The 17,433-nt window shown below is 44.7% G+C and overlaps 1 protein-coding gene across 1 annotated transcript in view; it reads left to right on the top strand.

Annotated features, from left to right (window-relative positions):
* Nucleotides 1-17,433, top strand: part of Rasgrp1 (RAS guanyl releasing protein 1) — a 63,970-nt gene that overhangs the window by 17,761 nt on the left and 28,776 nt on the right. The window contains exon 3 of the mRNA XM_042275937.2: nucleotides 16,358-16,463. Coding sequence (XP_042131871.2) covers nucleotides 16,358-16,463 — 106 coding nt within the window. The remainder of the gene's footprint in view (nucleotides 1-16,357; nucleotides 16,464-17,433) is intronic.

The raw sequence follows: 17,433 nt of genomic DNA, 5'->3' as shown, positions 1-17,433 counted from the left end.
AATGCTGAAACAGGAAAGATCAGTGAAGTCAAAGACGACCTGATTTCACAGGGAAAGGACTGGGCAAAAATCAGCTCGGGTTTCAGGTGATATAACCAGGGCTCACAGGCACATGAAAGGATGTAGGACAGCTGGGACAAAGTTGAGAAACATTATACTACCTTTCCTCATGAGTTATTGTAAAGCTGCAGTTTAATTAAGATAAACAAGCACAGGGGAAAAAAAAATAGATCAGAGGCACAGAATAGCAGTTTCAGGGATGAATGCATGCATGGTCAATTGCTCCTCCTCAGAGACACCAAAGCAAGTCTATAAGAATGGGTGTCCTTTCCACAAATGTTAGTGGAACAAATCACACACACACACACACACACACACACACACACACACACACACACACACACTTGCATGTACATGCACCCATACACACATGATTGCATGCTCACACATCCACACATATGCACACATTCACACACATGCACACATACACATGCATGTATGGACATATGTACATAAATTATGCCACACATGAAAAATAACTTGAGATGATCCCAACATATTTGATTACAATAAGGCTCCTAGGAGGAAATATAGGTGAGTATTCATGCAAGACTGAGGAGTTATTTCTAAACAGGATATGAAGTAACCCTAAATAATGTATTTAACGAATTGGACTTCAAAGAAATAAGAAAGTTCTACTCAATAGGTATTGTTGAAGAAATGAATATACAAGCCACACAGTGGGATAAGGCTCTTGGCAATATGACAGAAACATTTGATTGTGTTAACATACAATAGAATTCTCCCTGCAACCCAGATTAATTACTTTTGGGGTTTTGTTTGGTTGGTTTGGGGGATCGAACCCAGGACCTTGTACATACATGCTAGGCAAGTGTATCTCTATCACCAAGATAATCTTACCCCTGACCCAGGCAGGGGAGTTACTTTCTACCATGGCTCTCTGACTCATACCAAATCAATTTCTGATGTGTTTCCTATTGTGTTTTTCCAATTAGAACTGGTCAGGTCCCACCACAGTGTCTGTAGCATTGCTGAAAAAAATCACCCACATAAGTACTTACCTTCAGTTTATTCCACTGATTTCTGAAGCTGTGGAGATCTTTGTGGGGCCACTTAGTAGTATGTAGACCCACCCAAGGGTTAAGGCATGAACTAAATGGTTCAGATAGGCCCAACCAAACTTGACTAATCTTCACATCCCCACTGCAGGGCTTTCAAAATTAAAAACTCTTTTCTTTGTCCCTGGGTGTCTTAGTTAGGGTTACTATTGCTGTGATGAAATGCCAAGACCAGAAATAGCTTGGGGAGGAAAGAGCTTATTTCACTCACATGTAATAGTCTGATCACCAAAATCAAGCAGGGCAGGGACCTGGAGGTAGGAGCTGATGCAGAGGTCATGGAAGGGTGCTGCTTACTGGCTTGCTCTCCATGGCTTGTTTAGCCTGCTTTCTTATAGAACCCAAGACTACCAGTCCAGGGGTGACCCCACCCACAATGGGCTGTACCCACCCCATCAATTTAGAAAAGGTACTACAGGCTTGCATACAGCCTGATCTTATGGAGGTATCGTCTCAGTTGCTCCTTCCTCTCTGGTGACTCTAGGCTTGTGTCAAGTTGGCATAAAACTGGCCAGCACACTGGGGTATCTTGACATGGTGATTGAGTAGTAGAGCACAGACTATTCTCATTACTTAGTCACCAGGAAAGTAAATTTCACCCACTAATTGGTCCCAATTGCTACCTATTTTGAATGTTTTCTTTGTTGTTTTAAGCCGTTTTCATTGTGGTGACTGTGTGTGTGTTTTCTGGAGCATTAAGTCTCTAACAACTGGATCATAGACACACCTTCCCTTCACTTTGTGCAGGTGAATGGGTGTTTTAGTGCTGGAAGGTGGAAGAAGAGAAAAAAATGTACCAAGTGAGGGTACCATTGTAGTGTCATCTATTGGGACTTGTGGTTGTTTTCTGTGGATCAGGCGTGGAGGTGCGGGGGCAGGGAGGTGCTTACGAAGCAACTGTAAATGAAATAACCACAGTTACTCCACTTTACCAGGCGGGTGAAGCCTTGCTGACTTTATGCTCCACCCTAGCTGCCTTCATACATCTTTGGGGTTATGAATTTCTCCCACTAGGAAATGAATGACCCAGCTCTTGTAGATGCGGGGAAGAGGCTAGATCTTTTAGTTTTCTGTATTCTTCAGGATTACGCTTCCTCATCTTGTAAAGGCCAAGCTTCAAGGCAGAGAGAGGAAGGTGTGAACACCAAGGGACCAAGAGTCCCAACTTCAAGTGACAGAGCCTTCTAAACAACAAAATTAGCTCTAAACAGCAAAATTCAGCAAAAGCCATCTTTTGTTTTCCTAGTTACGACAGTACATGCATGTAGGGATGCTTACACGCTCTTCAGCCTCCCTTGGCGACTGTTTTCTATGCAGGAGCTATGCAGTCCAGGGAAGGTCGACGTGCAGAATTTGAAATGATGTCTGGATTCTTTACAAACAACTCATCTCAGGCTTGAGGGATGTTTTGGATGGTGACATGCTAGCAACGCAAGCGTGAGGACCTGGGTCTAAAAAGCCAAATGTGGCCATGCAAGTCTGTAACCTCAGTCCGGAGGTGGAAATGGGAGGACCCCTGGGCTCATTGGCCAGCTAGCCTAGTGGAATCGCTGAGTTCCGGGTTCTGTGGGAGATCTTGCCTCAGCAAAACAAAGTGGAGAGTGATTGAGAACTCCTGATGTCAGCGGTCTCCGGCCTCCACCTGCACCCACATCAGCATATGCATATGACACACTCATGACAATAAACAAACAAACAATCAAGCAATCAATCAATCAATTAATAAATAAATAAATAAATAAGTAAATAAATAAATGCTTTGCTAAGAACCTCAGGGCTCAGGCTGCAAAGTACACAGCCTTTGGGGTTTTTTGTTTGTTTTGTTTTGTTTTGTTTTACAGTACTGAGGAGCCAACCCAAGGCCTGGCACATGCTAGGCAAATACTTTACCATGAAGCTGTAGCATCAGACCGTCAGTGTTAACAGAACACTATGTCAGAGGTTGCTGCTTGCTTTGCTTGGAGGACATTCTGATTTTTCAGCCTTCAAGACAAAGATCAAAGCAAGGGCTCCTTCTCAGACTAGTATGTGAGGTCCCCAACACCATGACCCTGACCCTCCTTCCTACCCATCCATCACTCCTTCCATATCAAAACTTCCTAATCCAACCAGCTTGGGTTTCCTTTCCCACACGTATCTTTATCTCTGTTGTCTCCAAATATAGAAATCACTTATTCTCCAACACACTTACCTCCATCTTACTCTGTCAAAACATGGCCCCTGCTTCAAGGTCAGTCTCCAATGTCACTATCCTTCTGAAGGTCTCGCCATTGCTTCTTGTCAAGTCTGGCTTTCCCTTCTTCTGAACAGCCTTAGTGTTTTGTTTGCAGTTCACTGAAGGCCCTGATGCTCAGCTTCCTGGGATGGCAGGATCTTCATTATACCCATAGCCCCACAGCACCTAGCACAGCTGTTTTGAACAAAGAGCTTTTGACTAGTTCCAAGCACGGTACTTCATCTCCGTTACTTGGTGGTGGGCTATTACTACTTGGGGGTTGTTATTGAACTAGAGGTGATGTTCAAATCACGTAGTGACTGGGACAGCCCAGGTCCCTATCAACCTGAATAAATGCCTTTTGGGACAGCCTGGGTATCAGCCCTGATTCTGTGCATATTCCAGATGAATATGGTCCCTCCCCTCCCCCTCACAAGACTGCTCTGGTCAAATGAGGCAATGCATGTGAAAGTCCTTGGGCAGCAGAAGGTGGTTTGCAGATGTGGGGCTGCAGGTAGTCCTCCAGTACCCAGTGTGGGCTTGGCTCCTTGACCTTTAGTGCATCCTGACCACTGCTCCACTTCACTCTGAGCTGCCTCCCGAGAGCAACTGTTGAGCAAGTGATCGGGACACCACACGCTTGTGGGAACTTGGAATCAACTATTCGATCTCCCTCGCCTCTTAGTGTTATCTTTTTCAAGCTGGGCCTCTTACCTTTTTAGGCTAAAGGCTAAATATTTTCAGCAGACGAGTTTTGAGCAATCACATCAAAAATTTAAACCTAGGAAGACTCTTTGAACATTACTGTAAATTGGCCCACTTAAGAATTCCATTCACTCTTGCATTTTGACCTTAAAATTCAGGATCCTGAATAATGTCTGGACATATCAGGTGTTCTGACTTCCTGCATGACACTGGGATGCTCTGCCTAGATCTGTGAGTGGATTGACACCAATGAAAACAATCTAAGATTTCATCTTAGTTCCTTTGTCTTTACAGTTCTCTGTCTCCTTTTCCAATGCGTTCTCCCTTAAGAAGTGTGTTTGAGCCTTACCACTTCATTTCCTCCCCATATTCTCTCCCATCTCTAAACTGTGGAAAAACAAGTCATTAGCCACTTCCTTCTCCTGATGACATTAACTCTTTCCCATTAAGCATTGATTGCTTTTTTATGTTCATTGATCATTTGCAGTCAATGTCTCTTCTTGTACCTTTGAATTTCTCTTAAAAAAAAAAAAGTCTCAATGTTGTGTATACAGCAGAGTACTAGAAATCCCTGGGAATTGACAGAAGAGTACACATGACTCTTCTCCTTAGCCTTGAGGAAGTCCCATCTAAAAGGCAACCAAGAATTATAATAAATATAAATAAGTTAAAATCCTAGAATTAGAATAACAATTATTATTTGGACAGTATTGTGCCACCACTTTGTAGCAGTGGGACCATTGGCAAATTATTTGTAGCTCTCTTGAGTGTGTTCCTTCATGGAAACATGCACTATGTGCACAGCAGTTGAGAATCTCTGGAACGTGCACAGGCCACATCTGGCCACAGTAGCCATCATCCATCTTGTTGATATGCTCCTTTATGGGCCAGCTTCAGAAACCGTCAAGTGTTGGGCCAAAGGATGTTCTTTTGTCTCACAACTCTGGCCATGAATTCAAATCCCCATGCTGTCACTCACCAGTCATCTCATTTCAGGCAGGTCACATCTCATCACCACCATTCTTCACCTATAAATAGTGAGAATAATATCAGCCACCCAGAGGCTTTATGAAACTCGGAGGAGACCGCACCAAAGGAGAAGGTGGCTATTGGCCGTAGCCAGGGCAGGCTGATCATGCTTCAACAGCTCAGTGAGGAGTTCATGTGCTCATGGGACAACTGTCAGGCCACGTCTATGCTTGAGACCCACAGATCAAAGAGGCATCAGTTTGGACTCAATCCTTGAGTAACCCCCCCCCCCAAATGTCTGCCTTCTCTCTTGGTTGTGTCTCCTCCAGGAGGAGTTAGAGTGAGACACTGTCAAACTCTGAAAAGAAGCAAACTGGGACTCAGAAATGGTCAGCACCCTCTCAGGGCTAGACAGTCTGGGACAGAATCCTGTGTCTACTGCTGACAAATCGTACAAACCTGAGCAGGTGACAGGGTCCCCTAATTTCAGTCCCTTTGCCAGACGGTGTTAACGCCACTTACTGGACTTCCCAGGGCTAATATGGAAGGGCTGTCGGCATGGCCCTGGGAACACAGGAAGAAGTCCAGGTATGTCCACAACAGCAGCAACAACCAGAAAGTAAAAAGGGAAGGCTAGATCTGACTTTCTTCCAACAATGCCCAGGGTTTCTCTACCTGCATGGGTAGAGAAAGCTTTGTGATGTTCAGTTTTGTGTTTCAGCAGTTTGCATAATGTAGTCACATGACGTTGGTTCATTACTCAGAATGTTGTGAAACACATTCTCACTGGGTTCTTGGCTAACTGAATAGTGGGCAATGTCTTCCTTTCTATGGAAGAGATTCCCACCCACCCATGCGGTTCCCCCATTCAGAGCTGCTGCCCACATCCTCATGAAGCCTTCTTCCTAGCAGCTCTTAAGTTCTGAGGTGCTGAGGGGAAGGTGCAGGTAAAACCTGGCTCTAAGAAGACTCCTGGGAGGCAAGAACTAACTGCAATGGAGTCTTGTTTGAGAGCAAGCTAAGTACAATGTCAGCGGCCCAGATGGTGTGACAGAGCACGGTGCCCAGTCACTCTTGGGACTGCAGCTCCCATTAAGTGTTCTCTGAAGATTCCCAGCCCTGATCCAGATTAGTCAAGGAGCAATAAAAGCGACAAAAGGTGAAGAGAACAAAATAATGTCCTAAATCTAGCCAGAGAAATAGGGACCACTCACCATTATCACAGTGCTTCACAGTTTACAAAGCATCTGTAAATACTCTGTGAGATGTAATCTATCACCGATGGTTTACAAAGGGAGAGGGGCTTTCAGATGAGTTTCTGACTATGGCAGACTGTGCTCAGTGATTTTTGCCTAATATGGTGTTGCACTGGTCTTTTCTCTAGAACTATTTGGCGTGGTAAGAGGGCATTTGGCACCTCTCTAGTTAAAATCAGCATGCCTGATTACTGTACGGCTACCCTGCACTAGACTGAGGTTATCTACTATCTAGGCTTGTCATCTGATAAATTCAAGTTACACACAGAAAACATTTCTGAAGAAGACTGAGGTTATGGCGAGCCAGTAATTCACAGATGGGCTTTGCAATATTTCACTGTGTGGGTATGCAGAAAGTTCCCCTCTTTAGTACCTCCTTGACCTGCTGCCCCCATCCTCAAGCCCAGAGTTTTATTTTATTTTATTTAGGAAAAGCCATAATTACATTATATTTATAATTAATTAATTTTTTCCTTTATAAAATATGTTTTGATCATATTCTTTCCCTTCCCCCAACTCCTTCCAGATCTTCCCCACCCCCCAACCCACCCACAGACTTTATATTCTCTATAAAAAAAAATCCAAACAAACAAAAAAAAAGTAAGATAAAGAATAATAAAACAAAACACACACACACACACACACACAAATATGGAATCTGTTTTGTGTTGGAGATGCCTAGAATTTAATAGAGAAGAAAGAAGTAAGAGGAATAAGTTACAATGAGCAAGGTAAGAGTTCCACCCCCCATGTCCTGCCCAGTTGTTTGTATTTCTGTCTTCTTCAAGTCCCTTGACGTGTGCCCAGCCTCCACAGGCCACTTTCTAGCAGTTCTCCAGGTCCCTCTGAGAAGCTGGGACCTGGCCTATTGCTCTATCTTTCCTGCCTAGGTGCATTCCTGTGGGACTACAGTGGGATAGGTCATGACCTGTGTGCCAATGAGGCTGTGTCAAAAGAAGCTTCCTTCAAATCAAATCAAACTGCAGTACACTTATTGGCCAGGTAATTCTACAGTTTGATGGATGCTAGGAGTAGAAGCTGGCACGGTCTTCCAACAGTAGCCTTTAGAGTCTGACGTCATTGCATTACACCAGAGTCTGTTCACTGGTTCTTCCCACCTGGGCCACTTCCACCCTGGCCCAGTCTTCCACTCTGCCTACTTATTCTCAGAACTGTGTCTACTTTGCAGAATTTCTACAGGCAACTTCCTTCATGACTTCTCAGGTCCTTGGTTCCACAGATGTGGCAAGTCCAGACTTGGGCAAGCAGCCCCCTAGGAAAACCAGCTGTTTTGTGCAGCAGAGATGTCACGCAGCTAAAAAGCCTCTTCTCACTTTAGGAAATCCATGTACTTGGTTAGACATTTATAGACTGCAATCTCTCATCTAAACAACTTAGGTCATTCTTTATGTTGAGCTTCATGTCTAAGAAGGAAAGTATGCTGAAAGAGAGAGAGAGAGAGAGAGAGAGAGAGAGAGAGAGAGAGAGAGAGAGAGAGAGAGGTGTTTGTTGGTTCCTGGTTTGCAATAGGAGAGAGAGAGAGAGAGAGAGAGAGAGAGAGAGAGAGAGAGAGAGAGAGAGAGAGAGAGAGAGAGAGAGAGGTGTTTGTTGGTTCCTGGTTTGCAATAGGAATAGAGAGCACTTCTCCTGGCCAAGCAGGGTACTAACAGCTTAGGACATCCACCATTTTTACCCAGTGGCCATTGGCTTATATTCTGTCTGCATACTAGATGACCCAGGCAAATGGTACCAGTAGTAACTGCCTCATGTGCTCATAAACAACGGTGGGTAGATCTACATACAGGTTAGGATTTCTGGGGAAATCTTCAGAGTATGTTCTGTAGTGATGACTCAAAGAAGAGTGAGTCTGTGTGTGTAGCGGTTCTTAGGCAAGGGAGAAGAGGGAGGCACTAGTGGAAATATCCTTGTAGCATGGGCAACTTTTCCTGAGACTTTACTACCCCCAAGGAGTAGCAGGTGCCAAGGAAAGAGCCCAGTGCTGAGGACAAAAGGCCCTTCTTGCCTGGTATTCAATTCACCAGCCCCATGACCTCAACTAAGGCATGTTGCCTGCATTTCTTAACCTTAATATCAAGTCCATGGTCATCCCAGAGAATAAGAGTCAATGAAGATAAGGAGACTAGAAGAGGACCCTAGTAAGCATGAGCTCTTTAACCTCACAGGTCTGCTGAGGGGGCATGGATTGCCTATGCTTGGAGCTGACTGTCAGCACCTCTTCCAGGCTCCACTTCTCAGCTGTGGCTTTATGTTGTTTCCTTGAGACAGACCATAGGAGAATAGTTACACCACAGAAACACCACAGACCCATCATCCCCAGAAGAGCTCTTGAGGGCAGCCATGCTGATTGGCAAGCTTGTCCTGGGTCCCAGTCACTAGCATATCACTGGGTTTCTCCATGCTGTTCTTTTCATCTCAAGTCTTGAAAGGCTAAGAATTTTTTAAAAAAAAAAATTAAAAATTAAGATGACACGGACTATACGTTTTAAGCTGCCAAGGCAGTAAAAGCTGTGAACGTTGAAGGTATGTGTAACCACATTCCTTCTTCACATGGGCTTGCTGTCTCCGTTTCCACTGTCGGCATTAAAAATCCCTGAACCCAACACACAAAACCCAGGGAGCTTGGGGGTGTACTTTCCAGAGTGTAGAGAAGGCTCTTGTCTTGCTGTCAAGTAGGTTTCTCTGAAGCACTCACCCTATTGTTAGATGTTCAGAGTTCTGAGTGTGCCTGTTGGGTTCTGCCTGGATCCAGTCTGCCTTCATTTCTGGGATACTGATCTCCTTTGACAGATTCAGCCTTGCCCAGGGATTTCTGATCCTAGCTTCCCCAACCCCTGGATGGAGCACACACATTACTTCCGGTTATGCCAGGCACCTCCACCCCCGTGCTTACTCATGCTCAGTACACCAGTTTCTGACATTCTGCCTTTGGTACCCTCCACATCTTTCACACATCAAGCTATTTCCATGGAAACCAAAACAAAGGGGGACCAAAAGGCTGTGCGTTAGACTTACTCTCTGGTGTCGGTCATGTGCCTGTGTGCTTCATGTCAGCTTTGCAGTGTGGCATTTTCGTGTGGTCCCTCAGACAAGTCTCACTGGAAAGCCACCCCATCCCCTTGTCAGCAAGGTGGGGAACATGGATTGCAGCCTCTGCTGGCTTTTCTTGCAGGCTTCGGACCACAAAGAAGCAGTTCATCCATCAGAAGCTAAAGCCTATTTAAATCTAAGCCAAAAATAAAGAGGAGGAAGAGTGTCTGTGAGAAGACACAGACACAGCTGGACTTGGACGTTCCAGGTCACCTTGCCAGAGGCCTCATGAAGTCCTCCCTCAATCACAGCATATATGTAGGGTTGCCTCTCCCTTCTCCTAGCCCTCCCACCATTCAGCAAGGTCTCTGTGATTTCTCTTCCTAACATGTGGTGCCTGAAATTATTAGGTCCCCTGCCTGTGGTTCATTCTTCAGCTAGATCTGGAGCTCTTCCATGGCAGCCTGTCCTCTGCTCATCAGACATCTGCTGGGACCCAGGACTATCTAGGGATAGTTTCATAATCAATATTGGTGAATAAGGTTAAAAACATGTTTTTGCAGTGCTAAGTACTGAACTTGGGACCTTGTACACATTAAATAAGCACCCTGCCAGGATTGGCACCCTTAGGCATCAATTCTTTAAAATGGAAACAGAATGAAAAGTTGATACATAGAACAGTTTGAGAGTTATGTGTCCTTATTGGTACAAGTAGATGCCAGATGACCTGCAGTGCTTTTAGAAGGAAAAGGTGCCTGAGATAGAAAATGGAGCTAGAAGACAATCAAGCATCTGGGATTCTGTAAAGGAGAGCTTTTGCTGGTACTGGAACCAATGGTGGAAAGTAGATTGTCAGCTCATGGACAGATCACTCCAGAGACCACATGGCTTTTTGTTCACTCTATCAAGCAAAGGGTCCACAGGTTAGATGTGTTTCATCAAGTATATTTCCTGAGAAGTATGTGTCCATCATTCTATGAGTCAAGTTGCAGAGAATATTAGAGTGACATCTTGCACTCCACTAGGTTTCAGCCCTTATAAGAATAAGCAGCAGCAGATGGTAGTGAAAAATTATGCACATTTTATTATGCATTGCACATTTTGCTTATTAGAATTTTTCATATGATACCCTGCATTTTTAAAGGCCTAAAGATGAAAACAAAATGGAATATTCATTGAAATATTTAAATCAGCTTACAGCAATTATATCAAAATAAAATCTAGCACCCTGGAAGGTAGTTAGATCCCCCTTGGCCAGCATCTTGAAGAAGTGTTTGTTCCGTGGGATGAGGATAGGAAGGGAACGCTCCCTCAGTGAGGTCATCTCGTCATCAAAGGTCAGGCAGGGCAGAGATGGTGGTCGGGTGAGAGTGAGAGACTGCACGAAGCCAATCCCATTGAAAAAGGAAAACCAGGAAGGGAAAATATGAGAAGCTCTGTCTAGGTGTAGAGAAAAGTGCTCCTCTCTGCTCTTCGCCTCGCATCATCTCTGCCTTCCTTAGTGAGTGAGTCACCCCCTCCTGGACTTACCATTTGCCAGCACTCACCCCCACAGAAAGCATGTGGGATTCACAAGCCACCATGTGGGTGTGTCACTGAGACTGTAGAAGAGGTGGGGGCGGGAGTGGAGTGTGAAGATGCTTGTGAATCTTAGGCAGAACTCCCTGGCATCTTAAAGGCAACAGTCAAGTTCAGATGGAGCAAACATGACTGATGAGACTTCTAGAAATCACCAGGTTACAAAGGTCATTCTTCCGTATGTGGATTGGCTCCAACCTTTCTAGCAGCATTCTAGAACCTGGAGCCAGAGAAGCCAGACACATTGTTCTTAAAGCTCACTGGAGTCAGCTTCCCATTTAATCTATGAGTGCCTGGGCCTGACAGATGGCCACACAGCACACAGCCAGGTGTGGAGGAAAGCACACGGGTTCTGGAATTAAGCAGATTGAACCAGATCTTTCCCTCTAGGCCTCATTATCTTTTGACCTAGAACATATTACCCAACCTCTCTACTCTTGAATTTCCTCTCCTGTAAACTGTGAACTATGCAAACATTGCTGGGTTGTTCTGAGAATAAGAAATCACTTTACCATGCTTAGCACAGCCTCGGTCCTACAGAGGGCTTCAGAAAATGGGAATCACTATGCAGCATGCGCATTCAATATGGTCTCTAGCTCTAAGTCCTTTGTGATGGGAAGGCTTTCAGCACTGTGTGAGTATATCAGTTATGCTTTTCTGCCACACGTTAAGCCAAATGCTGTTTCCCACAGTGTCCGTCCATCAACTCAGATGTTGCCTTTTATGATCCCACTGAACAAATCTAAACTTGTTCCAGCAAGTAATTATCAAATACTTGAACAGTTTCAGTGTCTCCCTAGTCTTCTCCATGGTGAGCCCTTTTAGATCTGTGAATCCTTTCAAAGACTTTGTTTGATCTCACTGAGGATACTGCTGGGACCCTTTCCTTCCTATGTAAGCATCCATGGGAAGGTGTTTGCCAGCCATAAAGAGATGCAGGGATAGCAAGTCTTAGGAGCAGTACATCCTGAATGAATTTGTGTGGACATGAGAATGTGTGCACCTCCCAAGCATAGTTCATATGGTCTCCTGTCTTTCACCACTGTGTTGAGGGATACGGACACTACTACTACATATACAAAGAAAAGCATGTTGTAAAATCATATTGTCAAATGTTGCATTGAAGAGTTACTCCCTGTAGCTCTCATTGGTTTTGTTGCATGGTTGTCCTCGATTTTTTTTTCTCTCTGTATGTCTAATGCTTCCCATGTGACTTGAAATTCCTGCCCTTCAACTTCAGATTCGAAAGCATGGCCTGCTTTAGCCAAGAAAATGAGACACGAGCGACAGCAGACCACTCCCAAGCATAGGTTTAAGAGGCTGTTGGATATTTCCATGGAGCTCTAGGGTCCTATACTTCATCACGAGAAGCACATACTCACATTAGCTTAATGGTTCAAGGCAGCTGCGAGACTTATTGAACTGGGGCCCCTGCAAAGGTATCTGTACCAGCCTGCACACAGCCGAAGCATAGACTCTTGAGCAAAAGCAAATGTTTTTAAGATAATTTGTTACACAGCATTTTTGCGTCAAGGGGCAATTACACAGAACTTGTGTGGGCCATAAAACATACACATAGAAAGCAATTCTTATCCTGTCTATCAGAATATAAGTTTAAAGGAATTTATGGGTGAGGTTACAAAAGTATAATCAAGTTAAATGAATGTTTCATTAAAATGCTTTCCCAATCTGCAACTTTCAAGTTAAAAAAGAACTGGCTAAGAAGAAAATAAGTATGTGTACTACACCAAGTGAGTGAAATGGCTAATGACCAAAGCAAGCTGAATTATGACCAAAGAGACACAGGAAGCTAGGGGATCCCTATTGGACACAGTTCATGAGGACATTCAGCCCATGCTCATCAGGTACCCACCATGTGTCAGTACTAGTCTAGACCCTGAAAATAGATTGTGGACAGAAACTCACAAGGCTCGGGTCCCAGAAGATTTGTATTCTATTGAATATTTAGGAAGTTAAACATTTTGTTTTGTTTTGTTTTTTTGGAGACAGGGTTTCTCTGTGTTGTTTTGGTACCTGTCCTGTATCTCACTCTGTAGACCAGGCTGGCCTTGAACTCACAGAGATCCGCCTGGCTCTGCCTCCCCAGTACTGGGTTTAAAGGCGTGCACCACCGCCACCCGTCGAGGAAGTTAAACATTTTTAAAGACCAATGGGACAGCCAGATCATGTGTGCAATGAAGAAATTCAAGCAGAGCAGTGGCTACAATGGACAGTCAGAGGAAAACCTCTCATGGGATGAGGCTGGTGTGTTATGAAAGAGCCAATGGAAGAAAGATAACATTGAGGGCCATAGCAAATGCAAAGGCCATGATCTAGCAACAGACTCAGAGTGTTTGAAGTGGAAACAGAGGTATAGAGAAGGGCAAAGCATTTCAAAATAAGGGGCCATATTCAAAGAGGCTAGGCATGTGGAGCTCTGCCAGCCACAACAGAGGCAATGCAACTCATTGGAATGTACTCAGAATGTGACCTGATTTTCCAGGCTTCAGGAGCTGTGTGGAGAAGAGATTGTGGATAAATAAGAGTGGAAAGAGGCAGGGCAGTAAGATGGTTGCATCATGGTGGTTGTTCTGGAGAGATAGCAAAGCCAGAGGCGGGCAGGTCCCCAGTGTATTTTGGAAATATAATCAAGACTCACTAATGCACCAGGTGTAGGAAAAGTGAAGGACTGCATGTGAGCTCTAGGTTTTTTTTTTGGGAGGGAGGGAAACTCAGGGGGTGGTTGGTGGCTCATTTCTGGAGATGAGGAAGAGTGGAGGAGAAATGAACCAGAGAAGTCAAGAGTTCTGTCTGGATGCATTCATTTGGACTTATGCCTCTACGGAGACTAAGCTGCTGGACATACTAAGTTTGTGGTCAAGGCTGAAAATAGAAGTTGGCAGATACCAGCATAGAGATGGTGTTTCAGTCAGAACCTGGATTCATCTAGGAAAAGAGTTCACTTTTTCAATTTAAAATTTAAGAACTTTTCAATTCTACAAAACGTTAGCAGAAAGCAGTGGGAGGAGTAGAGTGTAGCACAGGCTGACATTTAAGAACTAAGCAGGGGGAGAGGAGACGGAAGAGGAGCCTGAGACAGACGTGACACAGTGGAGAGATGGAGCCAAGAGAAGAACATCTTCCAGGAGGAGACTCATCCGCTTGGCTTTGGTTGGATGGAGATTAACTGAATCATAATGCAAGAGCAGGACAGGGGATGGATTGGAAGTATGCAGCTGATCGATAACCCTGACAATTAGATACTTGGGCTAGTCATGGTGGCTTGTGCTTAGAATCCCAGCAGTTGGGAGGCTGAGGCAAGAGAATCTCTAATTCAAGACCAACCTAGGCTAAGTAAGAGATCCTGTAGAACCAACTATCCAACAAACAGACTAGTGGAGACAGACACTGAAACAGAATGCCTGGAAAGTGACTGAGAGGATACAAGGAGGTGACCCTGAGATTTTGAGGAAGAGGAAAACAGAAATGCAGAGATCCAGGATCGATTTTTTTTGGTTTAAGTAGGAGATGCAGGAGCACAATTAATGTCAGTGGGCAAAAACAAGCAGGGAAAATGTTGGTGTTGCAGTCTCACCAGGGTAGACAAGCTTAGTGGTCCTTGAAAAGAGGAGACAGGAACAGAGAGGAGCCGTGGACTTCCACAAGACCTTCCACAGTGAGGGGAGACAGGCAGTGAGGGCTGTAGAGAGCTAATAAACACTCAAGTTTTCTCAATGACATGTGACTTTAGGTCAGCTTTTGAGTATTCAGGACTTCTGAGACTATGTCCTTCATGTACAACTCACTAAACTTGAAAAAGAATGTAAATGATCACCTTTTACAATGTATTTTAGAAGGCATTATAGATGGCAGATAGATAGATAGATACATACATACATACATACAGATACATACATAGATACATAGATACATATATAGATAACATAGATACATAGATAGATATATTACATAGATACATAGATAGATACATAGACAGATACATAGATAGATGGGACTACTTATGGAGATGAGAGTGGGATTGAGAGATGTTACACCAGAACTGTCCAACCACCAGCAATAATTCCCATCCTTAGGTCTACTGAGTCAGGAGATAACAAGACTGAGATCCTAGTGAGCATCGTAGCCATGAGGGAAGGACCAAGCCCTGTGACAACTCATCCAGGAGGTAGGAAATGGGTCAAAGCAGAGAGGGATGAGAAAGAAATAGCCTGACTTCTTTCTCCTCTCATCTTCTGCTGATTGTTTCAAAAGACCACAGCCAACTAGAATCCAGCTGGCAAATGATCCTGACTAATGTGTAGAACAGGTCCTTCTTTGGACCACCAGCTCACTAATAATGACCTGGAGACCTTTTATTAATGATGAAGGCTTGGTCTTAGCTTAGGCTTGTTCACAACTAGCTCTTAAAACTTAAATTAATCCATTTATATTAATCTATGTCTGCCATGTTGCTCATTACCTCTCCTCAGTACCATATGTCCAACTCCCTCTGTGTCTAGCTGGCGAATCTCCCACACCTCCAACTCTTTCCCAGAGTTCCTCCCTCACCCTGGAAGTCCCACCTATCCTCTTCTGCCAGCTATTGGCCATTCAGCTCTTTATTGAACCAATCAGAAGGTGCCTTAGTCAGGTAAAGTGAGACAGAGACCCATCTTCACACAGTATATAAAAAGGATTATCCCAACAAATGTGATTCATGGTGAAGGTCAGAGTGTAGATATGGTGGGCACAAGCAGCACGGCCCTTGACATGTCATACCATGGAAACCACTCCTAAGGGCATCTTTACACCCAACGCTATTATACATAACACAGCTTGCAATTGCTACTCAGTGGGATTTGGAAAATGCAAATGGTGCCTTTTGCAAATCATTGCAAAATCCACCCTCGAAAATCCACCACCACTCTTCACCTGTAATGTTTATTCCAACCATCCCCCTTTTATTTCACCACAGGCCTTAGAATTGGGACAGCTTGTACTTCAGGCTCCTGGTTTGCATGAACTCTTTACAAGGCCAGGAGTGAGCCCTAGAAACACATCCAACTAGCCATGTGCCTTTGTAAAATCTCTGAAAGATATTTATTTTAACTGTCTATTGAGCCTGTGACTTCCCACTCTGACCCTAAAGAAGTCCCTCTCAACCCCAAATTGTATAAACTTTGGGTTCTGTAAAACATAGAGCTGCCCCTGCTTTCACCTTAGATGTGGACTCTATCACCTTTGGGGCTGCTGGGTTAATGGGTACCTGGAGATCGGAGAGGGTTACAGGGGAATGGCAAAGACAGGAGGGATGACCTGAAGCACCAGGCAGCCAGAAGAGATCTGTGTTTGAACAGCCCTAGGCTGCCCTCTGGAGTCCTGAAGGATGGTCAGGGGCCCCACCATTTCTCTCTGAGGGACTCACACGCTGCTCTTTGCATTTTCAGATGCAGATGGAAACCTGTGTCGAAGTAACCAACTGTTACAAGTCGTGCTCACCATGCACCGAATCATCATCTCCTCGGCCGAGCTGCTGCAAAAACTCATGAGCCTATATCCTTGGGGACCAGCTTAGGCTGCAGCTTCACGTGTGCTTTTATTTTGATTGGTTTGGAATAAACCTGAGCAGTAAACGGCGCGCACGTGCGCAGGCACTGGTGTATGAATACCTGTGTGTGTATGAACCTGTATGTGTGCACCTGTGTGTGTGGCTTCTATTGGGTGGGACAATATTGTTTATGCTGATTTCTCTGAGTGGTAGATGGTCAAAGAAATCAACAAACAGATGCAGGCAATATTAATATTTCTTGCTAGTAAAACCAGTTTCCTTATACATTAGCCACAAATCATGTTCATCCTACACAGACTGACCATGGCGGTTGTGAGTCTTGAGTGATGCATTTCTTGATGCATGTCATATGTGTTCTTCAGCCACATGGTGTGCACTGCCTTCCTTCTCTAGGCTGTGGCACAGGCTGTGGCACTGACGGTGACGGTTAGACCTTGCTAGACGTGGGCCTCCTGTGGCAGGGTGTGGAAAGTGCCCACCTTTTCCTTCGGAATGCCGGTGATGCTGTGAGCTCTAGTCCCCAAGAGAAAAGTGCTGTAGGGGACATGAGATCAGTTAGCACCTGAGGCCTACGTCCCTGGGGCTGAGTCAGGACATGTGCAGATCCTTTCCCAGAAAACAAAACAAAACAAACAAAAGATACACTACAACTTGGGGAAGAAAAGGGGAAACTGAACAGCAGGACAGACTGACAGAGATGAAACAGGACAGACTGACTCCCTTCTCTAAACCTCCTCCATGAAGCTGTCTCTTTCATCTCAGAGGCCAGTCTCCCAGGGCATGACAAGGGTAGAGCATGGGAGAGAGCCACCTAATGAGGCATCCCTGGCGTAAGTAGGTGCCTCCTCGGCAGAGAATTTCAAACCAGTTCACTCTGCTGTTTCTGACTCCAAGCACCCGTAATTTTGAATAATGCCAGCAATTAAACACTCCTCCCTAAAAATGTGCTGGCCT

This window comes from Peromyscus maniculatus, chromosome 4 (genome assembly GCF_049852395.1).
Source record: "Peromyscus maniculatus bairdii isolate BWxNUB_F1_BW_parent chromosome 4, HU_Pman_BW_mat_3.1, whole genome shotgun sequence".
NCBI lineage: Eukaryota > Metazoa > Chordata > Mammalia > Rodentia > Cricetidae > Peromyscus > Peromyscus maniculatus.
This window is presented reverse-complemented; position numbering and strand designations above follow the sequence as displayed.